Here is a 24,967-nt window from a genome sequence, read left to right on the forward strand (position 1 = left end):
GCAGCCAGAAAACCAGCATTGCAAAGCATCTTGAGCAAAACACTACACGAGGAAGAAATGAAAAACAATAACCAAAACCATCAGTGGGAAGTGCCTCAGTAAAGACAGAGGGCAGGGGGAAAGCTAATCATGGAGAAACAAACGAAATTAAAAAAAAAAGATAAATAATCAAACATGGCTGGAAGTACAAACCATCTATCAATAGTCACTCTAAACGTTAATGGCCTAAACTCTCCAATAAAGCGACATAGGCTGGTAACATGGATTAGAAAAACAAATCCAACAATATGCTGCCTCCAGGAGACACAGCTGATTGGAAAAGACATACACAGGCTGAAGGTGAAAGGTTGGGAAAAAATATACCACGCACACGGTCCTCGTAAGCAAGCAGGGGTGGCCATCCTCATATCGAGTAAAATCGACTTCAAGACTAAGTTAATCAAAAGGGATAAGGAAGGACATTATATACTGTTAAAAGGAACCATTCACCAACAAGACATAACAATTATCAATATTTATGCACCAAATAATGGTGCTGCGACGTTCATAAAACAAATTCTCCTCAAGTTCAAGAATCAAATAGACCACAACACAATAATTATGGGTGACTTCAACACACCTCTCTCACCATTGGACAGATCCTCCAAACAAAAGTTGAATAAAGAAACTATAGAACTCAATATCACAATCAATAACCTAGACTTAATTGACATATATAGAATATATCAACCATCATCAAGTGGATATACCTATTTCTCAGCAGCACATGGATCCTTCTCAAAAATAGACCATATATCATGCCATAGGACAACCCTCAGTAAATATAAAGGGGTGGAGATAATACCATGCATTTTATCTGATCATAATGGAATGAAACTGGAAATCAATGATAAAAGAAGGAAGGAAAAATCCTACATCACATGGAAAATGAACAATATGTTACTGAATGATCAATGGGTTACAGAAGACGTAAAGGAGGAAATCAAAAAATTCTTAGAGATAAATGAAAATACAGACACAACATATCGGAATCTATGGGACACAATGCAAGCAGTTTTAAGAGGGAAATTCATTGCCTGGAGGCCATTCCTCAAAAAAAGAAAAAACCAACAAATAAATGAGCTCACACTTCATCTCAAAGCCCTAGAAAAGGAAGAGCAAAACAACAGCAAATGTAGCAGAAGGCAAGAAATAATTAAAATCAGAGCGGAAATCAACGAAATGGAAACAAAAGAAACTACTGAAAAAATTGACAAAACTAAAAGTTGGTTCTTTGAAAAAATAAATAAGATTGACAGACCCTTAGCCATGCTAACAAAGAGAAGAAGAGAGTGAACTCAAATTACTAACATACAGGATGAAAAAGGCAACATCACAACAGATACTACAGAAATACAGAAGATAATTAGGAATTATTTTGAAAACCTATATTCCAATAAAATAGAATATAGTGAAGACATCAATAAATTTCTTAAGTCATATGATTTGCCTAGACTGAGTCAGGAGGATACACACAATTTGAACAGACCAATATCAATGGATGAAATAGAAGAAGCAATCAAAAGACTACCAACCAAGAAAAGCCCAGGACCGGATGGGTATACAGCAGAGTTTAACAAAACCTTTTAGGAAGAATTAATACCAATACTTTTCAAGTTATTTCAGGAAATAGAAAAAGAGGGAGCTCTTCCAAATTCATTCTATGAGGCCAACATCACCCTGATTCCAAAACCAGACAAAGACACCTCAAAGAAAGAAAACTACAGACCAATATCTCTAATGAACCTAGATGCAAAATTCCTCAATAAAATTCTGGCGAATCAGATACAAAAACACATCAAAAAATTGTGCACCATGATCAAGTAGGATTCATCCCTGGGATGCAAGGATGGTTCAATATAGGGAAATCAATAAATGTTATTCACCACATCAATAGACTTAAAGATAAGAACCATATGATCATCTCGATAGATGCAGAAAAAGCATTTGACAAAGTACAGCATCCCTTTATGTTCAAAACATTAGAAAAATTAGGGATAACAGGAACTTACCTCAACATCGTAAAAGCTATCTATGCTAAGCCTCAGGCTAGCATCATTCTGAATGGAGAAAAATTGAAGGCATTCCCTCTAAAATCTGGAACAAGACAGGGATGCCCTCTATTACCACTTCTATTCAATATAGTTCTCAAAACACTGGCCAGAGCAATTAGACAGATGAAAGAAATTAAAGGCATAAAAATAGGAAAAGAAGAACTTAAATTATCACTATTTGCGGATGACATGATTCTATACCTAGAAGACCAAAAAGATTCTACAAAGAAACTACTAGAGCTAATAAATGAATTCAGCAAAGTGGCAGGATATAAAATCAACATGCATAAATCAAACGCATTTCTGTATACCACCAACAAAACTTCTGAAACGGAAATTAGGAAAAACACCCCATTCACAATATCCTCAAAAAAAATAAAATACTTGGGAATCAACCTAACAAAAGAGGTGAAAGATTTATACAATGAAAACTACAGAACCCTAAAGAGAGAAATAGAAGATCTTAGAAGATGGAAAAATATACCCTGTTCATGGATAGGCAGAACTAACATCATCAAAATGGCGATATTACCAAAAGTTCTCTATAGGTTTAATGCAATGCCAATCAAAATCCCAACAGCATATCTTGTAGAAATAGATAAAGCAATCATGAAATTCATTTGGAAAAATAAAAGACCCAGAATAGCAAAAGCAACTCTAAGCAGGAAGTGTGAATCAGGCGGTATAGCGATACCAGATTTCAAACTATATTACAGAGCAATAGTAACAAAAACAGCATGGTACTGGTACCAAAACAGGCGGGTGGACCAATGGTACAGAATAGAGGACACAGAGACTAATCCACAAAGTTACAACTATCTTATGTGGGAAGCCATTCTCACACGTGACTGGGCAACTCCTGGTTTGGGTCTGAGGCGCTCTGGCTAATCTGTGTAGGAGCTTTCCCAGCCCTCTCCTGATGAGAGAGCCTGTCCGTGTGGGGGTGTGACTGACCAGTGACCCCGGGGGCCAATCACTGACCCTGACCTTGGAGTGCGGCCCCCCTCAACCTTCATTGGATGGAATTGTCCCCTGAATTTCTTGTTCCCCAATAAAAGGCTACTCCCTGGCGTGCTCCCTATCTCTCCCTCCTGCTAGCCCTGAGTAATCCTTGCTGCCCTACCGGATGGTTCGAGGTGGGAACCAGAGAGGGGAGCCGTCTCAGACCTGGTCATAGAAAAAGGTAACTGAGTCTGTGTGTTTTATTTCGATCTCGCTAGCTAACTTTTATGCCAAGAACTTCATTAATGAAACCAATGTACTGGCCGCATGGTGGAATACAACTATCTTATATTTGATAAAGGGGCTAAAAGCATGCAATGGAGGAAGGATAGCATCTTCAACAAATGGTGCTGGGAAAACTGGAAATCCATATGCAACAAAATGAAACTGAATCCCCTCCTCTCGCCATGCACAAAAGTTAATTCAAAATGGATCAAGGAGCTTGATATCAAATCAGAGACTCTGCACCTGATAGAAGAAAAAGTTGGCTCCGATCTACATATTGTGGGGTCGGGCTCCAAATTCCTTAATAGGACACCCATAGCACAAGAGTTAATAACAAGAATCAACAAATGGGACTTACTCAAACTAAAAAGTTTTTTCTCAGCAAGAGAAACAATAAGAGAGGTAAATAGGGAGCCTACATCATGGAAACAAATTTTTACTCCTCACACTTCAGATAGAGCCCTAATATCCAGAGTATACAAAGAACTCAAAAAATTAAACAATAAGATAACAAATAACCCAATCAACAAATGGGCCAAGGACCTGAACAGACACTTCTCAGAGGAGGACATACAATCAATCAAAAAGTACATGAAAAAATGCTCACCATCTCTAGCAGTCAGAGAAATGCAAATCAAAACCACCCTAAGATACCATCTCACTCCAGTAAGATTGGCAGCCATTATGAAGTCAAACAACAACAAGGGCTGGTGAGGATGTGGGGAAAAGGGTACTCTTGTACATTGCTGGTGGGACTGCAAATTGGTGCGGCCAATTTGAAAAGCAGTATGGAGATTCCTGGGAAAGCTGGGAATGGAACCACCATTTGACCCAGCTATTGCCCTTCTTGGACTATTCCCTGAAGACCTTAAAAGAGCGTACTACAGGGATACTGCCACATCGATGTTCATAGCAGCACAATTCACAATAGCTAGACTGTGGAACCAACCCAGATGCCCTTCAATAGATGAATGGATAAAAAAAATGTGGCATTTATACACAATGGAGTATTACGCAGCCCTAAAAAATGACAAAATCATGGAATTTTCAGGGAAATGGATGGTACTAGAGCAGATTATGCTAAGTGAAGCTAGCCAATCCCTAAAAAACAAATGCCAAATGTCTTCTTTGATATAATGAGAGCAACTAAGAACAGAGCAGGGAGGAAGAGCAGGATGAAAAGATTAACATTAAACAGAGACATGAGGTAGGAAGGAAAGGTAGAGAAACGGGAAATTGCATGGAAATGGAAGGAGACCCTCATTGTTATACAAAATTACATATAAGAGGTTATGAGGGGAATGGGAAAAAAAACAAGGAGAGAAATGAATTACGGTAGATGGGGTAGAGAGAGAAGATGGGAGGGGAGGGGAGGGGGGATAGTAGAGGATAGGAAAGGTAGTAGAATCCAACAGTTACTAATATGGCATTATGTAAAAATGTGGATGTGTAACCGATGTGATTCTGCAATCTGTATTTGGGGTAAAAATGGGAGTTCATAACCCACTTGAATCTAATGTATGAAATATGATATGTCAAGAGTTTTGTAATGTTTTGAACAACCAATAAAAATAAATAAATAAATAAACTAAAAAAAAGAAAATTATGTTTTATTCTGTGAATTAAAAAAAAAAACACTTATTTGAAATATATCTGCATTTCTGTTAACTCAAAGTCCCACTGGCAAGTCACAGGAGAGTAATGGTAACAGTGGAACCTACTAGACAAGCTAGCATGATTCTTAAAGCAAATGTACAAAATGATTTAAGTTGGCTGCAAAAGATGAAGCAAGTTCAAAATAGCTAGATCAATACTCCTGTGGCTAATATTTCTATTGTAAATGCAACTCAGGAAAATGACAACTTTACCACATTATCAGATAACTATGAATTAGCATGGAATGAAAGAGTTTTCCTCTTGCTTATTCCTTGCTTCTTCTTGAGGAAGGTTCTTTTAGTATGTTGATAGGCTAATATTTAAAATAACTAGAGAAAGTTCTCCACTCTGAAGTCATAAGGCCTAAGGTATAACTATGGCCTTCACCATGCTAGAAAGCTACAAAGGTCTCTGTGGAGAAGCAAAATTAGGCAACACGAAAGTGGAGAACACCCATGTGAGGCTACCTAGAAATGGTCTCATAGACCACCCAAGTGAAAAATAAGCATTTTTCACCTTCTTCTGGTTTTGTTGATTTTTGAATAAAATATATTAAGAGCTGCAATTAAAAGTTATTGACATGTTACTACAAAGGTTATGAATTATCGACAGACAGCACACCATAATTTGACAATGAGTCTCACCTGAATATCATTACAGACTTTGAGGAGCAAAGCAATGAGGTTACACAATAAATCCAAGTCTGGTGGAAATGACAAGTGTCAAAAAATAATAAATTGATAATAATAATAAACTTTTAGCATTGTGCACATTCTAAACCAATACATACCATCTAAACTTTGACTAAAAATGGATACAACCTCCTTTTAATGTTAAATGGAGCTTTTCAGGAATTCTGTTTTCTATAACTCCCAGGGCTTCCTGTAGTATTGCATAAATAGTTGCTGAGAGGGAAGCATAATTCACATAAATGTGCATGGTGTCCCTACTGGAAGTCACCTGAATTTCCTATTAAGATGAAGCCATGTTTTGCCTTAAGGAAATCTAAAGTGCTAATGCTGCTTGTAGTAAGGCCCCTTTTCCAGCTTTAGCTTCTCCACTCCAGATTTTTGCACCAGCCATCAGGAATGACTTAGTATTTCTATTCTGAAGGTTTATTCCAGCAACACTGAATTACTTAACCTTCAGCTAACTGCTAAGCTCCCTTGCACACCCACACCCCCACTTTCCTGGGTTTTTCACAAGTTTTCTCTTACTAAGATATTTCTTCCCCACTTCCTTACCCCTCAATCAAATTCTTCTTCAGACTTATGATGAGACATCACTTCTTCTTGGAAACGTTGACTAATAATAACTAAAATAGTGAGAACTTACTATGGGCCAGGCATTGTTCTAAAGTCTTTCAATGGCATTGTTTCATAATTATAAGGACAACTGCAGGAAGTAGGGAAGATTATCATATTTTATGAAAGAGGAATCTAAGACAGAGAACGAGGGTATTCCCAAAAATAGCGTTACCAAGATGGATCTTGAGTGCCAGGCGCGATGGCGGACGCCTTCGATCCCAGGGGCTCTGAAGGCTGTGGCAGGAGGATCGCAAGTTCAAAGCCAGCCTCCGCAAAGTCCCAGGCACTAAGCAACTTAGTGAGACCCTGTCTCTAAATGACGTACAAAATAGGGCTGGGGATGTGGCTCACTGGTTAAGTGACCCCAAATTCAATAATCCCCGGTACCAAAACAAAACCAAAACCAAAACCAAGATGGATCATAAACTCCACGGTGAAAGATATGAATATAGGGGGGAATGATTGTGAGAAAACGCTAAGAACAAGGGACTGGCGGATATTAAGGAAGTTCACAATTATGCTGGGATGGGGATCTTCAGATGCAAGCACGCAGCTAAAAGCAGAGGACTAAAGGAGAGGTAGAGATTGCACTGGAAGTTTCTGGAGTTGGTGCAGCCTCTCATGGGAACACGGGCCTGGGTATTCTCTGGAAATGGGGGGCGGGGGCGGGAGTGGAAGCAAGTATTCTTGATAGTGCTTTTTTTTTTTTTTTTTTTATAATTGCACTATGTTTCCCAGCAACCTGAGGAATATCTGCTACATTCTCTTCAAGAGCTGTTGCTGACTGTTTGCGGTCGAAGGCAGAACTTTTAGGCCAGCCCCAGATGCTTCTTGCCTTAGCTTCCGGTGCCAGCTGGAGGAACATTCTCCGCCAGGGGACGCCGCGCTGCTGTGGCTCCCTAAGCCCCAGGCGGCAGCCGGCACGCACGCTCCGTCCGCTCTAAGGTTCGCCTCTTCCGAAGCGAAGGAGAGTGTTCGCCTCAGGACTAGCGCTGCGGGGAGAAGCGTGCGGCGACGTGCACCTGCTCCAGGCTAGCTGCCCGCATCCCAGGTGGGGGAGGCGGTGACAGCGCCAAGTCGCTCCCTCAGGTGGTCCTCGGAACCGGCCCAGAGGATCGGGTTCACTCAGGGAAAAGGGAGTCCTCGAGGGCTGCCGCCACCGACAACCACACTTCCTGAGAACTCCGACCCCAACGCCGCCCGCGTCGCAACCCGAAGGCTGTGGCGCTCCAGAGCGCCCGCCCCAAGCGGCAAGAAGGTTGGTGACCAGAGCTTCCCCGCGTTCTCTCGCGCCAGCGGCACCCACGCTCAGAACGGCGGGAAGCGCCAGCAGCCCCGCCTAACGGCTCCGGGAGAGGCGTGGCCCGCACAGGCCCCGCCCACCCGCGCGTGGGGCCCCTCGGCAACCGGCACAACACAACAAAATGGCCTCCGCGCCGCCGGGCGCCTGACGGGAAAGACCCGTGCTTCTCCGCCTCGCCTCATCCCGCGGGGCTGCTCGGTTCGGTTCTTGGACGGTGAGTGCCTAGCCTGGGTGCTGCTGTCCTCCGGCGTCTCGCCGAGCGGTGGGGGCCGGCGGCGAAGGCGGGAAGGCCTGGGCAGGCGTGCGGTGGGCCGGCTCCTGATGGATTGGGGCGGGGGCGTGTGCCTGGGGATTGGGATTGGACGGGAAGGATGGGCGGGCGCGGAACGGGCGTGGGCAGGTGGAGGCCGGGGCTGGGTTCAGGAAAGCGCTGGCGGCGCGGCGGGGACCCGGCTGTGGGGCCGGTTGGGAGTTGGGCCGCGGCGCCAGGTGGGACTGGGGTCGGGCCGCCTGGAGGAAGCGCCCGGGGTCTGCGCAGTGAGCGCGATGAGAGGGGCTGCGGGCGTCCTGCCGGGTGGAATCAGACGAATGCAGTACGTGCAGAAAGATGAGGGACGGTGCTGGGAGGACTGGGTCGGTTGAGGGACGGGTGATGGTTGAAGCCGTGGGTCTTGAGGCTCGGGTTACTCAACCTCGCCTCGGTGACGGCAGGCAGGTTCCTTCATTTCCTGTAAATGTGTCCTCACTTCATCTGTATTGAGTGCTCACGAGGTGTCTGCTAAGGCTCTACGTGTTTTGCATATATTGATTAGCTCCTTTGGAATTTGAAAATTCAGTGTGGGACGTTGTCATCCCCATTTAACAAGTGATAGCGCTGAGTACCAGAGGTTAAGTAATTTACCTAATGTAGCACAGTAACTGAAAACTCTGGATTTGAATTCCAGCCGTCTAGTTGCAGAATCAGTTACTTGATTGCTAATGATGCTCAGCCACTCATAAATGAGGTTGATAATTCAGATCTTATGCAGCATCTGTGAGGATTTAAATACGGTGATGTCTGTAGAATGTTTATCACGGTCGTTCAGTCAACATATTTTTTCCCCCATACAACAAAAGACAAATGGAGTCTCTGCTCTTTTGTAGGTTATAGTTTAGAAGGAGAAAAGGAATAATTATGCACTTTCAGAAATGATTACTTAATTCCAATTGTTTATATGTTTATAGAGGAGACTTATTGGTGCATAGACCATGTATAACAGGGGGACACAATCTTGTACATCTTCAGTGTAAGAACCCTGCCTTCTCAGCTCTATTTTAAAGAGTCTAGCACAATTCTTAGCACATAAAAGTTGCTCAATAAAATTGGATAACTAAATAAATTAATGGAAAGAATTGGAAACTTGGGTTTTGGGGTATCTGAATAGAACCAGAGAAATGGAAGAGGGGAAATCAGGGTGTTAATAGGTTCCAGAAGGACACAGGGGCCAGGGTGTTGGAAGTGAAAGCCAAGCAGGTAGGCAGTTAGTGGAGTGGGTGGAGTTTAGGTATTTAGTTATAGTAGGGGAGTAATTATAGGTCAGAATATTGACTGGTCAGGATGTCAGGATATATGTTAGAATGAAAGAAATGAGCAGTTTGGGAAAACAGGATGGATATAGAAGTGTTGGTGTGGGGTATTAAAACTTTAGAGAAATGGGAGAGAGAAGTACTACATTAGGGAACTGGAACAGAATTTATGGGAAAACTTGGCAGCCAGAATGGGATGAAAGGGATGAGAAGCAGAGAGGTTGACAACATAGAATGGGGAGTTGGCTTTAGGAAGAGTGCCAGAGTTAAGGACTTTGAAGAAGAATGGGAGTCAGTATTTGACAGGGCTGGAGAAGGTTAAAGAGTATTTTCAGGAGATCCAAGGTTATGAAATGAAGCAGAATTGGAGGAAACTGATAGAAACACAGTTATCAACCTGAGCTGGGTTCACAAGAGCTGGCTACATTAATAACTAAGAAAATGGCTAAAGAAGTACGAAACACACCTTTTTAAAGAAGTACAAACACCTTTTGCTTGCAGGAATCAGGGATGGCTCTAACTTAAGGGTCTGTTAGAAAGAGAGAGGGCACGCCTGAAACCATCCTATTTATTGAGGGGAAGACACTTGAGAAAGTTCCACCCAAATGAGGCAAGGGATTGGGTTTCAGAGTGGTGAGGCTCACTCCCAGAGCTGTATAATTCCTTGCCAAGTGAAGTGAGGTCCGTCTGCTTTTGCGCTGTGAGCAGAAGCCAGTTCTACACCTCCATCGCTCAAGGCTAAGAGTTGTGCTCAGCTCCTGTTCATGGAGGCCCCCGACACACAATTAAAGGACTGAGGATGTAGTGTGGTGAGGGACATCACAGTCAAAAAAGTAGGTGAAGGCTGGGGATGTAGTTTAAGCTGTAGCACACTTGCCTGGCATGCGCGGGGCCTGGGTTCGATTCTCAGCACCACATAAAAATAAAATAAAGATGTTGTGTCCACCGAAAACAAAAAAATAAGTATTAAAAAATTCTCTGTCTCTCTCTTAAAAAAAATAAGGAGAAAAAAAAGTAGGTGAGTATTTGTATTTGGGTGGTCTGTTGGGAGAGAATAAGTTTTGGGGATTGTCAAGCTCTGCTTCATTTGGAGGTCCGAAAAGAAGATGGAGAGCTAGGAGTGGTAAGAAAGACTGCGTGTCAACAGAATTTGTCACCTGTGAGAAACTGTAATGGATGGGGTTGTTAGATCAGGTTAGGTGTTTGGGATTGTTGGGGCAGGATGCCAGTGTTTTGGAGCCTGGTCATGTGATTCTGATTGTCAGCACTCTTGCTCCACAGACCATCTTCTGTGCCTATACAATGTGTCTCCAGCTCTAGGCCTCTTTCGCTTGTTTTCTCTTTATTTTGCCCCTTCACTTCTTCTACCTCTGCTTCTCAGCTGTTTTCTCTTTTACCATGGGTTGATTTTTATTCCCCTTGCAGATGACATCCTAGGATTAAACTACATCCTCATTATTATCTTAAAATTTTTGTTGAAGGGGGAAGGGAACAGGGGATAGGGAGAGGGAAGGGAAGGAGAGGTACTGGGGTCTGAATTAGAACAAAGTATATACCATACTTCTATAATTATGTCAAAATGGGTTCTACTGTTATATATAATTAAAAAGAACCAATAAAATTTTTAAAAAGTTATTGAAGATTTACTATCTTAAGACAGTAGTCTCTAAAATAATGCCAGCCATTCTCAAACACAGTAAGTGCCTAAGAACAGTTCACTTGAAAGTTAGCTATTCAATGAGATAGCTGTTGTTTTAATGAACTGCCTTTATAGGAGCTCTGCCAACCCAGGGAGGGGGTCTGGGGATGCACGGTAACTTCAGTTATTGTTTTTATGGTTCATGTCATCCATTTATCCAAGTCATATTAATCATATTACAATTATAAAAGGAAAGAGCTGATCTAGGTTTCTGAAATCCATTCTAATATTTTAAACTCTGTTAATGATTAAGACTGAGTTATACTTTTCAACAGGGAACAAAGGACTTTATGATAATCTGGGGAGATGATCATTAGGATATTAGGGAGGAGTTCTGGTCAGTATTTTGAGAATTTGGAGAGAGATGGTACAAAATAATAAAAATATGGATGCTTTTTAAGAACTAACAAAAATTTTTAAATATTAATCTCTAGTATGTAGCATACACTTATTCCAGTTTTATAGTCTGTCATTTAGGTTTAAGGAAGATATATAAAAGTGTGACTGGGCCCTGTTTCCGCTTTTGTTTTTAAATTCATCACCTTTATGAAAATTATATCCATTCATTCATTTAATTTAGGAGTAAAAAAAAAAATAACCTAAATGCATGCCTCTCAGCTCTCAAGTTTGAGAGTACTCTTATTTAGAAGGAATTCAGCTTAGCACAGAATCAGTAGTAATTACTAAGAAGCTTTTCCACTGAAGATGGTATGATATTGGACATAAAAGTTGTTTGCCACACTTTTGAAATTAGGACTAAAAGCCTGTGGTGATGGCATAAATAGCAGTTATGTGAATTGACAGGGCTGCCCAGTGAGGGGGGGGCAGGGTCTGATGCATATGAATAGGAAACATGAGGAAATGAAAACATGAGGAAATGAAAGAAAAAGTATAGACCCATAAAAAGCATTTAAAGTAGTATTCTAGGATACCAGAGTGAGGCAGTTTGCCATATTAAAATTTATGTCTGTGAGACAATAATTAACTTTTTAAAAATATTTTTTATTTGTTGATGGACCTTTATTTTATTCGTTTATTTATATGTGGTGTTGAGAATTGAACCCAGTGCCTCAAATAGGTGAGGCAAGTGATCTACCACTGAGCCACAACCCCAGCCCTAATAATTGACTTTTTTTTTTTTTTTTTGAGAGAGAGAGAGAATTTTTTAGTTTTCGGTGGACACAACATCTTTATTTTATTTTTATGTGGTGCTAAGGATCGAACCCAGCGCCCCATACATGCCAGGCGAGCATGCTACTGCTTGAGCCACATCCCTAGCTCAAATAATAATAATAATTGACTTTTAAAAAACAAATGTGGCAGGTTTTTGTTCCCTTAAAATGAGTTGATTACAGTTGGCTAGGTCATGACTTCAGTATAAAATTTCCTAGTTTTCCTTCAGTTATTGTTTTTATGGTTCATGTCATCCATTTATCCAGGTCATTTAATGGTACTTATTTATGTGTAAGGTGGTCTCATGCTGGGTTCTAGAGAACAAAACAAACATAATATGAATTCCAAAAAACTCAAATTGTATAACATGGTAATAAAAAGCATGGGTTCTGGAATTAGGTCAGGATTCAAGTCTTGGCTTATGCAATTAGTTATGGAATTTTGGACAGATTAACCTTTTCATCTTTAAAAATGACAACTGTTTCATTTCATAGAGTTATATATAGTTCTTCCAATGTGGTGATACGCATAAAGAGCTCATCTCAATTGTAAGCCCTCATTAAATATTAGCCACTAACATTCTTTAGAATTAACTTCAATTCTAGCAAGTCAGCATGTTTTCAAAGAGGCTTAGATTTTTAGATGTAAACAAATTTATTTGGAGTCATGTTTACTGTGTATATCTGAAGTGATGTGTCCTATTTTCTTGTGTGATTTGTAAGTTGAACCTGAAAGAAGAAGAACCAAAGAAGAATTCCAAAAATGTTTTGAGCAAGATCAGCATTCTTAGAATGACTGTATGGGCATTGCACAATATAGCATCTGCTAAATGCTGGTTAATCCGTTGAATATATTGATGGATTCTATTAATGGAAAATTTCTTTCCTATATACTGCATATGCCCCAACCATTTAAAAAAATAATCTTTATAATCCCAGCCTGTATAGCCTATGAAGGCTTATTACATGTTAATAGAGACATGAAAAACCCAGAGTAATGCCTTTCCTACTCTTAAAACACCATGCAATATAATACTTCCAACACCAGATGTGTGAGTTGTTTTTTTTTTTCCCCCCACACAACATGTACTTCTCTAGTGGACACCTGCAACATGTCCTCTTATTTAATTGAACTCTGACATTATTACCTGGAGGTAGTGTCAGATCCCACAGGTTAAGGACTCAGTTCCACAATACTGCCACCCACTTCAGATGCCAATTGCAAGTAGAAAAACCTTGCCAATTAGAAAGCTTTGTGTTGAGGACTAATGTCACTCATAAAGATATCCCTTTGTTAAGGTGATAAATAATATTTATCACTCTTGTGTTCTTTATGACTAATTTTAAAAATAACTATTAATTATTTACTTTATGATAGGCTGTATTCCAGGCATCAAAACATCAGTTAATGATATTTCTACTTTCATGGAGCTTATATTCCACTGGATTAATTATGTGATTTGATCTAAACATTAGTTTCAGTGAACAATTTATTGTTAGAAGAACTTACTGTTGCTAGCATGGTGACTAACCAAGCACTATTCTGAGCCTTGATTTTCTTACATGGAAAATAAAGGAATTTGACCAAGGTCCCATTTAACAATAATTGCTTTAGTTCCTTCTGGAAAATCTAACCTTTAATAAAATTTATTTTGTTAATAAGTAAACTACTGAAAAAAAATGGATTGTCACCTTGGAGGTAAAAAAGCTAGTGAGTAAAACCTAAAAGTAGAATAAAGAGAGGTTTATTCCTTGTAGCAAGTAAGAACACTGGTGCCGGGTTTCTGTTCTTGCGACCAAAAGGCTCAGGGGTCACTCTAGTTAAACTGGGCTAATTGGGCTGCACGAAATAACCACACAAGAGACACAAATACCTTTTTCTTTGGGGTCCCTGTGACAGCTCCTCTGACCTTAAGGGTCCCTAGAGAAAGAGAGAGAGAGAACGCGCTGACCCCTTTTATTGAGGAGAAGTTATTTAAATGACGCAAGGGGTCAGGTTTCAGGGGGCTGAGTCTATCTTCATGATGTCCACTGTCAGCAGGTTGACTGACACCTGGGTAGGCCACACTCAAGGGCACAGTAAGAGAAGGGGACACACACAAGGCACTTCCATGGAAGATTCTATCCTAAACAGGGCAAGGGGTTATATTACAAAGGCACAGGTGAGCGTAGCTTCACCCATGGGGCTGTAGCAAGACACACCCATGCAGGAGACACCGACCCTCAAACCCAAGAAAGGTGCCACATTTCTGTGACTGAGAGCCTCAGCACCCAGCCGGGGAGTGTAACTCAGTCATGTGTAAGGTTGGCCTCCCACACACTGGAGTAATTTATGAAGCAGTCTCCTTGAAGAAAGCAAGCAAAGGGGTTTTATTGAAGAACCTCTGTATATTCAGATAGGAAAGCACTTGCAGGGATGGGTACATTCCTAAGCATGTTCAGTCCAAGGTCATAAATCACTTCTTTAAAAGGGAAGATGGCAGCACCTTCCTGAGCATGTTTAGTTGAGGGTCATAATCACATGCCCTCTGCTTCTAAGCAGAGAATGCTATATTATAATGAGTAAAGTTTACTCCAGGTCATGTAAAATAATGAGTGACCTTGGTTGATTCCTTGTAAGCTTCTTCAAAGTGTCTCAGATGAACAAAAACAAACAAACAAAAAGGGGGGGGGGCATTAATAGTCTTTTAAAGGGGCACTGGCTCTTTCCCTGATGAATATAGGAGTTTACCCCCTAAAGTGCCTCTGTCTTGCTTAGCAACTAACCATAGTAATAGACACCAGAGTTTGAAGTGATCACAATCTTCATACAGCATTAGACAAACATGAATGAATTTTAGAAATGTAATATTTAACAAAAGAAGACAGATATAAAGATATATTTATTTTGTATGATTTCTTAGGTAAAATTCAAAAACAGTTTTAGAATTTGGTGTTGGAAGTCAGGTTAGTGAGTATCCACATGTGTGTATCAGTGATTGGAAGTGGGCATGAGGGGGCTTCTGGGTTCTGGTGATGTTCTGTTTCTGGATCTGGATACTGATTATGCAGCTTGTATTCATTATATAGGAACTCATGGAGGCTGTCTCCTGCTCTCAAGGTGGCCCACATTCTCACTTACATATGTCTCTGCTTTCCTAAATCTCTGCCTGTAAAAAAAGGAAGGAAGGAAACTAACTGTACACTTAAGTGCAGTTTATGTACCATAGACTGCCACAAAGACACACACACACACACACACACACATGTCAGGAACACACTCTTGAAAGTATGGCTTCTAAGCATATTGAATTCTGTTTGTAAGATAATATAACATTCATGACCTATACCAGTGAGCTGCTGGGAGGTCAGATATTGTCCCTCTCCTTGTGGATACTGCATTATGGGCAAGGAAATAATACTTAGTAAAATATATAAATATTTTTGTACCTCCGACAGAGGTACATTCCGTGTGATAAGAAGACAAGATTAGTTTTACCATCAGGATGTGAATTTCTGGAAAGCCTTCATGAATATAGTGACATTTTAGTTGATAGAAGATACCATTTTAAGGAGAGGAAATTTCATGAGCAAAAATTCATGATGGGTTCAGATAATGATAAAAAGACAGGCTTGAGAATAGAGTGCATGATGAGGACAGGTAAGAGAGTAGGCCATAAGTTGAGAATAGATTGTGACAGGTCCTGTAAGCAGTATTGAAATGTTTAGCTGTAGACTATGTGAATCATCCAACTTCTTTTTGTTTTGGGTCAGAGGAAGAGGATGGATTAAGCAGTAAGGCAAAGGAGGATTGGAAGGAAGCTACTTAGGAAAGTATAGTCTAAGAAAGAGATTATGAATAATGGATCTAACATAATAGCAATGGAAATGGATAGAGTTGAATTTAGAAATATTGTGCAGATTGAATCAATCTCTTGATGAATAAGGGAGAAGGGCAATGGAAGATAATAAACACCTCTCATTCATTCAACAAATATTTATTAAATTTCTGCTAAGTGCCAAGCACTACTAGAATAGGGAAACGGTGGTAAACAAAACAAACTCATGGAACTCACAATTTGGTAGGAAGACAGATGTTCATCACAATCATGTACATGTATAAATGTGTGTTGAGGAAGAAAATACTAATAAACTTTTGGACTGGAGACTTCACTTAGTGAGTGCTAGCAGAGCTTTCCTGAGGAAGCAACAATTGAGCTGCTCTGTGAAGGAAGACTGAATGAACATGGTTAAAAAGAATGGGGTCAAGCATTTGAGATAGCAGGAAATATGTGAGGAGGTCAGTATGACTGAACCCTTATTAGAGAGAATGAATGATAGAGGTGAGGTAAGAGAGATGGAAACAGATCATGGGAGACCTTGAAGGGCTCAACAGGGATTCACTACAGACTGCAAGTTTTGCTTTTTAAGTAGACCTTCTGACAGTCTGACTATAGTAGTATGATGAGGGCTTGGAGTAGAGTGGACAAACGTGGAGATGAACGATATTTAGAAGTTAGAATTTATAGAACTTAGTGATTGAATGGGTGTGGGAAAAGGGAAGAGAGAAGTATCTAGCAAGATTCCCAGGTTTCTGAGCACTGTTCACTGGTGAGGGAACACTAGAAGAGGAATAGAGTGGGAAGAGAGGAAGGAAGGAAGGAATGGAGGGAGGGAGGGAGGGAGACTATTTGGACTGAGTTTAGGATGTTAAGTTTAGAAGGTCAATGAGATGACAGTTAAATACTTGAGAAGAAGATTCTGGAGCTCCAAGAAAGATCAGATAGAAGATATCAATATTAGTATAGAAGTGGCATTGGGAACCATGAATGTACATTAGATTGACAAGGTGAGATCAAAGAGAAACTAGAAGGAAACTTTGAGGAGTACTGATATTTAAATTAGGCTAAATAGAGGAACAAAATGAGCCAACAGAGAAGGCCATGGGGTAGGCAGGTAGATATGGGAGGATATCAGGAGAGTGTGGTGTCCCACAAGCCACAAGAACTGTTTCAGGAGAGAGGGAGAGCTATCAGTATTAAAGACTGCCTCTTGTCTTTAGCTTCCTGCATCCTGGGACTTTTTAGGTGTGTAGAAGAGGCCTTGTGACTAGCTTAATCCAATCAGCTGAGAATAGAAATACAGTAATACTTCTGTCTGGAGCATGTGTCAGTAGTAGACCCTCTTAAGGTGTCTCTTCCCTGTGGTAGGTCATCAGTGATGTTCAGAATAGTGTCTGCTCTGACGGGGTAGGGTAGCACAGATCTTCCCATCTATAGCCTCTGAGTTTATAACTTTGTGGTCTTGAAAGCTCTAGAAATAATTTAATGGTTTTAATAGTTCTGGAAAAAATAATGTTGTTAAATATTCTGAAAACCCTTGCAGGTTTTGATGGCCACCTGGCTTTACTCTTGCAATGAAGAAAGGTTCTCAACAAAAAAAATTCTCCAAAGCAAAGAGGCCACCATCATCTCACCCTCCCAGCCCATCTCTTACATCCAGTATGAGATCTAGGTCGCTTTCACCTTTGATTGGATCAGAGACTCTGCCTTTTCATTCTGAAGGACAGTGGTGTGAGCAAGTCAAGTTTACAGATGAACCCAATGTGATTTTGGGCTGCCAAGACCATAAAGGTATTCCTTTCATCTAAGAATTGTGTAAGGACAGCGAGAGGACTGAGCCTTCTGGGTGAGGGTAAAGATGTCTGCTTAGGGGAGGAGAGTTTCCAGAAAGAGGAAGCTTTATTTCCTGTGGAAAAGTGCCTACACACTCATTCTCTAGTTTTGCCATCCTCTGTGAGGAGGAGGGCATACCTCTGCATTTCAGAGTGAAGTTCCTTTGGTATAAATATTCAGTATGAAAATGTTTCCACACTTAGGCTGTGCCAGTCTGCTTGCTTTTAAACTGCTCGTCTGTGGAGTGGACTGATTTCCACATTTGGGAAATGCATATGTTTTATCAACATTTTTGGTTTATTCTTAAAAGCATTCTTTTAGTTGGGAGTCTGTTTTTAAAAATTTTTTCTTATTTGTTAGATTATGAAATCACAGCCATCAAATTCTATTGATCTGAATATCTGATCAGTTTTTTTAATTAATAATTAATATCAGCATTGAGTTTATATTGTACTACATCTTTGCTACCAGTTAGTTACACTTATTTCTATTTGATAGTCTAGGATATTGGTCATCTTTATTCCTAGAACAAATCAAATTAAAGAAAAATTCAATTTTTTGAACTAAAATTAATTTGATATTAACATATAAATCATCATAGGGAACCCTTGGCCCATAGCCCAGATCTTAATCAAGATTTTTTTTTTCTGATTCATAAAGTAAGAGCCAAGAAACAATTTTCTTTTTATAGCTACTTTCATAAAATATGATTTTAACAGTTTTTGATTACATTATTGAGGAAGACCATAAAACAAGATATGCTATTATTCATTAGGTTAGAATTATATCTCATATGGTTTTATTCTCTGCATTTAAAAGGGCAACAAATTTAGAGTTTCTTACTATCAAAAAAGAAAAAAATAGGATTTTTGAGGACTTCAGTTTCTGAACTTTAGCATTTTAAAAAACAACTAAAGGGGCTGGGGTTGTGGCTTAGCGGTAGAGCACTCGCCTAGCGTGTGCAAGGCTCTGGGTTCAATCCTCAGCACCATGTAAAAGTAAATAAATAAAATAAAGGTATTGTGTTCAACTACAACTAAATAAATATTTAAAAAAATAAAAATAAAAAACAACTAAATAGTAGCAGTTTATTTTTAAAAACTGACTTGAAAATATTACTTTGAAACAAACTTGCTGCTGCATATAGATAATATTGTGTTAGATTCATCTGCCTTTGTTCAAGTTCTATATTTACAGCTTATGAGTTATGAGATTTTGAGCAAATAAAGTTTCTATAAATTTGTATATCAAATGTTTGTTGTACAAATTAAATTTGTAAAATGTAAGCCTTTAGCCCAAAGCTTGGCACACATCTAATATTTCTAGAGTGTAATTGCTATCATCATTATTATTAAAAATGCTGTAAGTTAAAATACTATAAAGGTTTTTTTTTTTTTTTTACATTTGCCTGACTTAAATATTTTTTCTTACATAGTGTCAAAATTATTATTATTTTTGGAATATGTGTGTCTCCCTCTACTGAAAATGATCTTTTTTGTAATTTTAGGAGCTGATTCAAGAGTAGGAGTTCGATATATCACAGAGGCCCTCGTTAAAAAACTCTCTAAGGAAGACAATTTGGCTTTGGTAAAGTCTCTCAACCTTTCACTTTCTAAAGATGGCGGCAAGAAGTTTAGGGTAGGTTACCAACAATTGCTGTGAATAGACATTGATTTTAATTACTTTGTGTTTTAAAACTGCCAATAAAATAAAAAGATTTGAATCCCATCCTCATGTTACCTAATTTGTAGCCGACCTTTTATTGTTTCTGGTGATAGTTCTACATCTGAAGTATAATAGCTCCAAATTCATAAGCATCTATTACTCAGTATTACATATAGTATTTCATTGAGTATGTTTTGTAGTACAGCTTTAGGGGTTATGAATTCTTTTGATTTTTGCATATTGTGGAAAGTTCTAATTTCATCTTTAATTCTGAAGGAAAGTTTGTTTAGTATCATAATCTTTGTAGGCCCCCATTCTAATATTTCAGGTAAACATTCCAAGCCCTCTTATCTGGGATGACAAATGAGTTGAAATTCTAATTGGCTTACCTCTAAATGTGACCTGCTATTTTTCTCTTGTAGCTTTTAAAATTCCAACCTTATTCTGCATATTAGGCATTTTTATTATAATCTCTCTTGGAGAAGATCTTTTCTGATCCTGTCTATCTGGAATTCTAAATGCTTCTTGTATTTGGATTTCCATCGTGTTCCTAAGATTTGAAAAATTTTCTGATATATTTTCATTGAAAAGATTGTGCATTCCTTTAGTTTTATATTTTGGTATAATCTATGCCAATGATTCTTAGATTTGGTGTCTTTATGTTATCTCAAATTTCTTGAATATTCTGGTTATTGTCTCTTAACATCTTTTCTTTATTACTGACTTTATTTCCAAGATTTGACTTGAAAGTTTGTCTTGAAGGCCTGAGAATATATCTTCTCTGAGGTCTAATCTATTGGTAATACTTTCAAATGAATTTTTAATTTGATTTATTAAGTCTTTCATTTCTAAGATTTGTTTGATTCTTTTTCAGAATCTTCATCTTTATTGAAATGATCTTTTACTTTCTGTATTTTTTAAATTGATTCCTTGAATCTTCTTTTAGCTCATTGAACATTTTAACTATGAACTTTGTAAATTCTTTCTCTGACATTTCTTCAGTGTGGTGTCAGAATTGTTGTGGACTGTTTGAGGTGGTTTGTTCCTTTGTTTTCTCATATTGTTTGTATGTCTGCTGATTGTAAAGAAAATAAAAAGAGACACAGAGACAAGATGCAGAGGCAGAAAAGATGGCAGAATGGCAGACAGGCCAAACTGCCACGCTTTATTTATTTCAATAGGTTACTTTAGGTCATTAGTGCCATAACTACATTATTGTTTGGTGTTCCTTTATTGCCAGGAGCTGAGTGTCTGAGATCAAGGTCCACACTGATAAGACTCTAGCACAGATCCTCTTCATGAAGGATATTACATAGCAACTAGATACTGCACCTATATTAGTTAGTTATCTTACTAGCTTCTAAGAGAAACAAGTCAGAAACTGTCCCCTCACCCCCAGGAGTTGGCTCACCGGAGGATGCTTCCCTGTGTATTTCCAGGGAAATTGGTTGGGATGATTATCACTTCTACTTTTATGCAAGGGACTATTTAATAAACTTCTTTCTCTTAAGTGCCCTAGGCTAGGTGAATAACCAAGTATTAATACTCGCACTCAATGTGTATCTTCTGCTGTTCCCAGTATCAGTACCACCTTGAGAGAAAATGCTAAACCGTATTAACTTCAGTCTCTTCAGAGCAGAGCCACATACTTTGGAATAGACCATTGGAAACAAAAAACTTGTTGAAAATATTCTATACAGTTCCCTTTATCTGGGTAGAAAAATGTAATAATGCTCTCCCTTTGTGGGGTATACTGCTGTATTTTGTGTGTAAGATTTTCCATTGGCTGCTTTGGCTTATTCTCCAGGATGAGAAATTAGTTATCATAGTAAAATTACTGTTACATTATATAAGGACTAAATATAATGTAATTACTATTATATTACATAGGGGAGGAGAGAAAATTTGGGGGAAAAGGAAAGAGAAAAAATAGAAAAGAATAATACAAACCAAGTAAAGAGAAGAAAAAGGTGGTGGGGGAGGGATTTAAGGCAGGAGTAGGTAATGCAACAGAGAAAAGAGAGACTATGAGGAGCAAGTATAAACCTGAGCTAGGAAAAGAGAGAATGATTCCAGCTAATGCTTTAAAACATTAGGAGATGTATAACCAAGTGGGGTGAGGGTGCAATAGCAAATAATATGGAGACATCTATTGATGCAAAATGAAAAAATAATATATAATAAGATCAAAATTGACATTAGAGCTATTTATAATTATCCATATAGAAGTTGAGAAATTTATTATTTAGTCTTTCTTTTTTTATTTCATCAAGATTTGGGGCCTTAGAAGATGCCCACTACTCTGGGTATGGAGGTGTTGATCACACCAGCTCCCCTCTAATACAATTCTTGAAAGCTTTTTCCAATGTCTAGGTACCCACTAGCTTTCTGTTGGGTCAGAGGAAATGATCTCTGATATTCTGTGACTTAGCAAATCAGTTATTCCCTGTTAGGTGGTATAGTCTTTTTGTGCCTTCCAGAAGAAAAGCTCTATGTATCCAGCACTTTCAAATCCAGTGGAAGCTATACTGTGAAAATTTGGAGTGTGTGAAGTATGATTATTTAAGTTAGATATATTTTAGCCTGTTTGATGTGGTACTCTTGGGCTGGAGGGGCTGCTGCCCTTTCTCTGGAGTACGTTGGTCACAGATCATTGGGCTTGTATCTGGACCCACAAATTGGTGTCTGGTGTCTGGGGAGCTCTTCTGTAAGTCCCTTTGTGGGGTATACTGCTGTATTTTGTGTGTAAGATTTTCCATTGGCTGCTTTGGCGTATCCTCAGAAATTGCCTTCTGTTGGTCTGAGTGTCTGAATGACAATGCAACTCTGGAACTTACAGCTGTGGATCCTCCTAAAGATGCTGGGGCACGAGAGGATTCTTCCCTGATTGCTCTGGATTTCCTGCCAGCTGGTTCTTTTTGTCAGCTCAGGGACCTGAACCTGCATGCATGGAAGGGTGCTGTGCTGTGTCTGCTGGCTATTTCTGTTGGATGAAGGGGCATAGGATATAATCACGCTGACTGTTGTGAAATATTGTACACCTGCACCCCTACACAGGACCTTCTTTAAAGTGTCAGAGAGGTGCAAATGTGGAGCCTATGATTGCTAGCTGTCTGTGGGTGGCTTATTATGCAGAAGCTTCTACCCTGACTGATGTGTATCACTGGGACTCTGTCCCTGTGACTGGAATGGAGCCTCAATTTGCCCATCTGTATTTGAGCTTCTCCTGCCCATCATTGTGAATCTTTCTATGGAGAGGTGCTATCTGAGCACTTGGTAGCTATCTGCAACTGTGGGGCCTGGAGTTGAAAGACCTCTACAATGAACACTTATAGAACACTGAGCAAAGATGATGGATGACCCATGTTCTTGGATAGGCAGGATTATTATTGTCAAAATGACCATATTACCAAAAGTGTTGTACAGATTCAGTGCAATCCCCATTTAAATACCAATAGCATTCTTTACAGAAATAAAAAAAAAGTCCTAAAATTCATTGCAAGAATAAAAGATAAAAAATAGCCAAAGTAATCCTGAGCAAGATGAGCAATATTTGAGGCATCACAATACCTGATCTCAGATTATACTACAAAGCTATAGTAACAAAAACAGTATGTTAATGGTATCAAGAGAAACAGAAAGACCAGTGGAATATAAGACACAGAATAGAAGACACAGAGACAAATACACATAGATACAGTCATCTGATACTTAACAAAGGTACCAAAACATACCTTGGAGAAAAGACAACCTTTTTTTTTTTTTTAACAAATGGTTCTGGGAAAACTGGATATCCATATGTAGAAAAATGAAAATAGATCTTTATCTTTAACCCTGCACAAAAATCCACTCAAACTGCATCAAACATCTAGGAATTAGACCAGAATCTTTGCAACTGCTGGGAGAACACATAGGGTCAGCATTCCAACATATTGATATAGGCACTATCTCTTTCTTAACGAGACCCCTAAATCTGGAAGTAAAAACAAGAATAAATAAGTGGACTGAATCAAATTAAAACGCTTCTGCACAGTAAAGGAAAATAAGAGCATGAAGAGAGAACCTACAGAATGGGAGAAAATCTTTGCCAGCTCCTCCTTCATCAGGGAATTAATGTCTAGAATATATAAAGAACTCAACAAACTTAATACCAAAAAAAAGCGCCAATCAGTAAATGAACAAAACAGACACTTCTCAAAAGAAGAAACAAATGGCCAATGAATATCTGAAAAATGTTCAGTGTCTCTAGCAATCAGGGAAATGCAAATCAAAACTACATTGAGATTTCTTCTCATTTCAGTTAGATTGGAAATCATGAAGAATACAAATAATAATAAATGCTGGCAAGGATGTTGGGGTTAAGGTACACTCATACATTGTTGCTGGGACTGCAAATTAGTATAGCCACTTGGTATTTTTCCAACAACTAAAATCAGCAAGCTATAGTGATACAGGCACATTGTGTTTATAGCAATGTAACTCACAATAGGTAAGTTACAGAACCAGACCAGTTGCCTGTCAACAGATGAATGGATAAAGAAAATGTGGTATCTACACACAGGTATCCACACACAGTGGAGTTTTATTTAGCCATAAAGAATGAAGTTACGCATTTGTTGGTAAATGAATGGAACTGGAGAACATTTTGCTAAGCAGAATAAGCCAGACTCAGAAACAAGGATTGAATGTTTTCTCTCATATGTGGGAGCTAGAGAAAAGTATGAGGAAAGTGGGGGAGGGGCTGAGCCCCTGCAAATAGAGGAGAGATCAGAGGAGTAGAGGATAGAAGGGTGAGGAAGAGGGATGGGGAAAGGGAGGAACAGTAGAATGAAATTGACCAAATTATGCTATGTACGTATGTGAATTACCACTGTGAATTTCAGCTTTATGTCTATCTATAAAGCACCAATTTTAAAATACATAAATAAGCACAAGGAAGACCAGTAGAGTAGAGGAAGGAGAACTGGGCAAGAAGAACAGGGGGAAGGAGTAAGCACTGGGAACTGAAGTGGAAAAAATTATATTCCAGTATGATTATATCATAATGAACCACACTAGTATGCATAACTATAATGCACAATAAAGTATAAAAAGAATATAATGATTATTTTTTAAAAGTTTGCTATCCTAAATAATAAATATAACATTGACATTAAAAAAAAAAAGTTTACTATCCTTGCTTTGTGTGTGTTTACTGCTATATTAATAAGGTATACAATGTGAACACAGTGTAATAGCCTCATTTCTTTAATTAGAATAAATAAAACTAATGTTCTACCTCATTGTTCACAGAAAATAATTCCAGAAGGTTGAAGAGCTAAATAAAAACAAAGCAGTGCAAAAAACTTAGGAACAAACTGCTGTAAAGTTATTAGGAAAGAGCTAAGCATGGTAGTACACAACTATAATGCCAGTGACTTGGGAGGCTGAGGTAGAAGGATTCCAAGTTTGAGGCTAGCCTCAGTAACCTCAGAGAGACCCTCAGCACTTAGTGAGACCCCCATTTCAGAATAAAAAATGCTGGGCATGTAGCTCATTGGTAAAGTTCCCTGGGTTTAATCCCCAGTACAAACAAAACAATTACACACACAATATATATGTATGTATGTATATATATATGTGTGT

The 24,967-nt window shown here is 39.0% G+C and overlaps 1 protein-coding gene across 5 annotated transcripts in view; it reads left to right on the plus strand.

The window, feature by feature from the left end:
• The first annotated feature begins 7,650 nt into the window (after positions 1-7,650).
• Cntrl (centriolin) overlaps positions 7,651-24,967 on the plus strand; it is a 91,936-nt gene continuing 74,619 nt past the window's right edge. For 2 of the 5 annotated variants that reach the window (XM_046451731.2, XM_046451733.2), the window contains exons 1-3: positions 7,652-7,800; positions 17,388-17,635; positions 19,185-19,315. In XM_046451731.2, the coding sequence (XP_046307687.1) occupies positions 17,419-17,635; positions 19,185-19,315 (348 nt within the window). In that variant the 5' untranslated portion in view covers positions 7,652-7,800; positions 17,388-17,418. Of the gene's footprint in view, positions 7,801-8,001; positions 8,180-17,387; positions 17,636-19,184; positions 19,316-24,967 lie in introns of those variants that run through there. The other 3 variants (XM_058581674.1, XM_058581670.1, XM_046451732.2) reach the window with 3 other exon arrangements.

The sequence above is a fragment of the Marmota monax genome, unplaced genomic scaffold (assembly GCF_021218885.2).
Source record: "Marmota monax isolate L192 unplaced genomic scaffold, Marmota_monax_Labrador192_F-V1.1 WCK01_AAM20220418_F8-fsc00020, whole genome shotgun sequence".
Lineage (NCBI taxonomy): Eukaryota > Metazoa > Chordata > Mammalia > Rodentia > Sciuridae > Marmota > Marmota monax.